Source organism: Crinia signifera, chromosome 2 (assembly GCF_055691185.1).
Source record: "Crinia signifera chromosome 2, ASM5569118v1, whole genome shotgun sequence".
Lineage (NCBI taxonomy): Eukaryota > Metazoa > Chordata > Amphibia > Anura > Myobatrachidae > Crinia > Crinia signifera.
Genome location: NC_139218.1, coordinates 253200170 through 253203040, shown reverse-complemented (window position 1 = coordinate 253203040; position 2871 = coordinate 253200170). Strand labels below are relative to the sequence as shown.

The following is a 2871-nucleotide window of genomic DNA, read 5'->3' as shown; positions in this document are numbered from 1 at the left end:
TGTGGGTTGGATCAGTGATCTCAGCCAAATGCAGGCTACAAGGGGTCTTGAGCAATCTCCACAACTCCCAAACAGTAATAGTTTATGTGCAAAGAGGAACAAGGAATGGAATGTGCACTTCTACAGTTCTTCTTAAAGGCAGTATACACAAGTGTGATCTTTACCAAAATGTGCACAAATTGCTGGATTTTTCAATAAATGGATCTCTTCACTGCAATATTATCTCTTATCCTAGATGTTTGGTAAACAGGCCTGCAGCATTGTATATAATAAAAAGCAAGATTAGAAAAGCACAAACACTGCAATTAGCATTTCATTACACTTATTTTTCGGATAACATGTTTTATTGCGTACTTTTACATTTTCTTTATCACATTGTGCAATACTCAGCCCAGCTCTAAACAATGGCTTCATCGTGTTGCATGCTTCAGGCTTTACAATGAATGTGGAGTTACCTACTGCAGCTAATCACAAATACATCATACTATAGTATGCAACAAAGATTTGTTCTCGTTTTCGTGTGTATATAATATGCTAATAATGCTAGGTAGCAGCAGGAGAACAAAGTGTGGAGAGCACCTGGAACGGAAAGAGTTACTGGGCTAGTGACGACAGGCTCATTTGCATAAAGGAGGTTATATAAAAGCAGCTGCTGCGCTTCCCTGTCACACTCAAGGCTGCTTCTGTGAGGATTGTTTCTGCTTGTGAGCTGTGTATTCCCGGTAAGCATCTATGGATCTACAGACTTTATTTTGCTTTTCTCTTTGCTGTGTCATTTTTATAGGATAGAAAGTGTCCACCCTAATGCATGTTGTTTCTTTGGGCACTGATTTATTTGCCCTGCCCTTTGTCCTACAAGGAAGGGATAACGTCTGTATTTGCATGTTAATTTCCATCTCCCCGTTATATTGCTGTAACTGAACAACTGCAGTGTCCTTTGGTTTTGCAGAATCCTACCACTTCCCTTTCTGTTCTAGCTGGGTAGATGCGTTTTCTGGGTCTGCATTGCACATGTGCGTCATTTTCTGTATTAGCTTTAGTTTAGTAATGCATGACTGTATGGTGGCAGAGATCAGACGCAGATTCGAAATGCTGCGTGCTAGGCAAGCGCCCAGTAGTTGGGGATGGGGTGCTATGCTAATAGTCTGCTGAGGAGCGGGGGTTGAGGCAGGGTTGGGCGGTGGTTTGTGCTCCTTGGGTTAGCTGCAGCCCTTTGTAAGAAGAATGCATGACTTCATCTGCCAGCAAGGAACTGCTGTCCTCCCTGAGCACATATGCCCTGTGCTGGCATGCCTCCAGTTTATTGATTAGGTATTGGGTGGTAATCCCTTATTGTAAAACCCACCCTTTCTTTTTATTTTTATTTTTCAATACCATTTTTTTTTTTCTTGTCCTTTCTAGTAATGTCATACGTGGGTGGTGGTCTGCTAAAAACTATATAGAGAAGAATAAAGATTGGATGCTTTAAAATAAGATTACACAAATGGAATGCATAGTGAAACCAAGGGATGTGAGGGCGTGGCAGCCCCTCATACTAAGTGACTTTTTTTTTTTTTTTTTTGTGATGCAGTCGCTCTAATTTTTTTTTTTTTTTTTCCTTCCTTTGTGCAGATCATCCTACAAAATGTCTGACAAACCAGATATGGCTGAAATTGAGAAATTTGATAAGAACAAGCTGAAGAAGACAGAAACGCAAGAGAAAAACCCACTTCCTTCTAAAGAAAGTGAGTATTTCTTCCTGTGCTACAGTATATATTTGCGTGCTGCATATTAACTTGACGAGGACAGCCTTTGACTTGTGCCTGCTTCTGTACAGTGTGAGCTATCTGTTAATGAGAACTGCTTATTGTGGATTACCACCAAGTGACTTTTTTCTCTTTCCCCCCCATATTTTTCTTTCTAGCAATTGAGCAAGAGAAGCAGGCGTGTGACTCCTAATGAAACCCATCACCCAAATATGCACTGTACATTCCACAAGCATTGCCTTCTTATTTTTCTTTTAGCTGTTTAACTTTGTAAGAAATAACTAAGATACAAAGAGGTTGAAAAACGTTTACTGTGCTGCCCTGTTAAACAACAGAAAAGTTTAAAGAACTACTGAACACTGAATGAAGGCGCTGCCTGGCTGGCTTTGGTTTTGGGAGCATGAGCGACCTTGCACGATGAAAGGCGAATCGGAGTGGAACTACAGAAGTAGAGTAACATGTGGTGATGCGTTGAAAGGAAAGCTGCCCCAAGGTCCGGCGAGCTGTAAAATGCGGTCAAATTGAGTGCCATTTTATTTGTTCAAAATGATTTGAATTATTGGAATGCACAATTTTTTTCAATATGCAAATAAAAAGTATAAAACATCTTCTGATTCTTGTGTTCTTCTAACCTTGTCAAGTCATGGTGCTGGAAGAAAAGCATGGGTTAGCACAAAGGGTGCTCAGTTCACTGTGGGGAACTTGCAGATCATTCCCAGAAATCTTAATTTATTCTTTTGTGTTGCACGGACCATCACTACAATGACAGTTCTGCTTATGTGTGATTGTTTTTCTTTGAAATGCTCATTCCTTCACTATAGTATGGGTTCCAGATGGGTGTGGCCTGCTAATTACAGATGTATGTAGATCCTGCTAACCTTTACATACTTCTCTGCAAATATATTTGCTGCTTGTTTGGTACCATACAATGAAGTCAGTATGAGGACTGTGCTTGCTCAGTGTTAACCCTTTGAGTGTCAAGTGAATTTGTCAGAATAGGTTAGAAATGATTGCTTTTCCCCTATATAGATTATTCTTTTTTTTTTTTTTTTTTTTACTCTATTTGCATTTTTATAACACGAGTGCCACTGGCATTTTTCTTGAACATCTCAGATGTTGACACTCA

The 2871-nt window shown here is 39.8% G+C and overlaps 1 protein-coding gene across 1 annotated transcript; it reads left to right on the top strand.

Moving 5' to 3' along the window:
* The first annotated feature begins 574 nt into the window (after window positions 1-574).
* Window positions 575-2356, top strand: TMSB4X (thymosin beta 4 X-linked). The gene is made up of 3 exons (XM_083174310.1): window positions 575-722; window positions 1612-1724; window positions 1904-2356. Exons 2-3 carry the CDS (start codon window positions 1625-1627, stop codon window positions 1936-1938), a joined length of 135 nt encoding a protein of 44 aa, XP_083030436.1. The 5' UTR covers window positions 575-722; window positions 1612-1624; the 3' UTR covers window positions 1939-2356.
* The last annotated feature ends 515 nt before the right edge of the window (window positions 2357-2871 follow it).

Coding starts and splice junctions, on each gene's coding strand:
- TMSB4X (XM_083174310.1), top strand. CDS start 1,625: ATGTCTGACAAACCAGATATGGCTGAAATTGAGAAATTTGATAAGAAC. Junction 1,725..1,903: donor CCCACTTCCTTCTAAAGAAA/GTGAGTATTTCT, acceptor TTTTCTTTCTAG/CAATTGAGCAAGAGAAGCAG.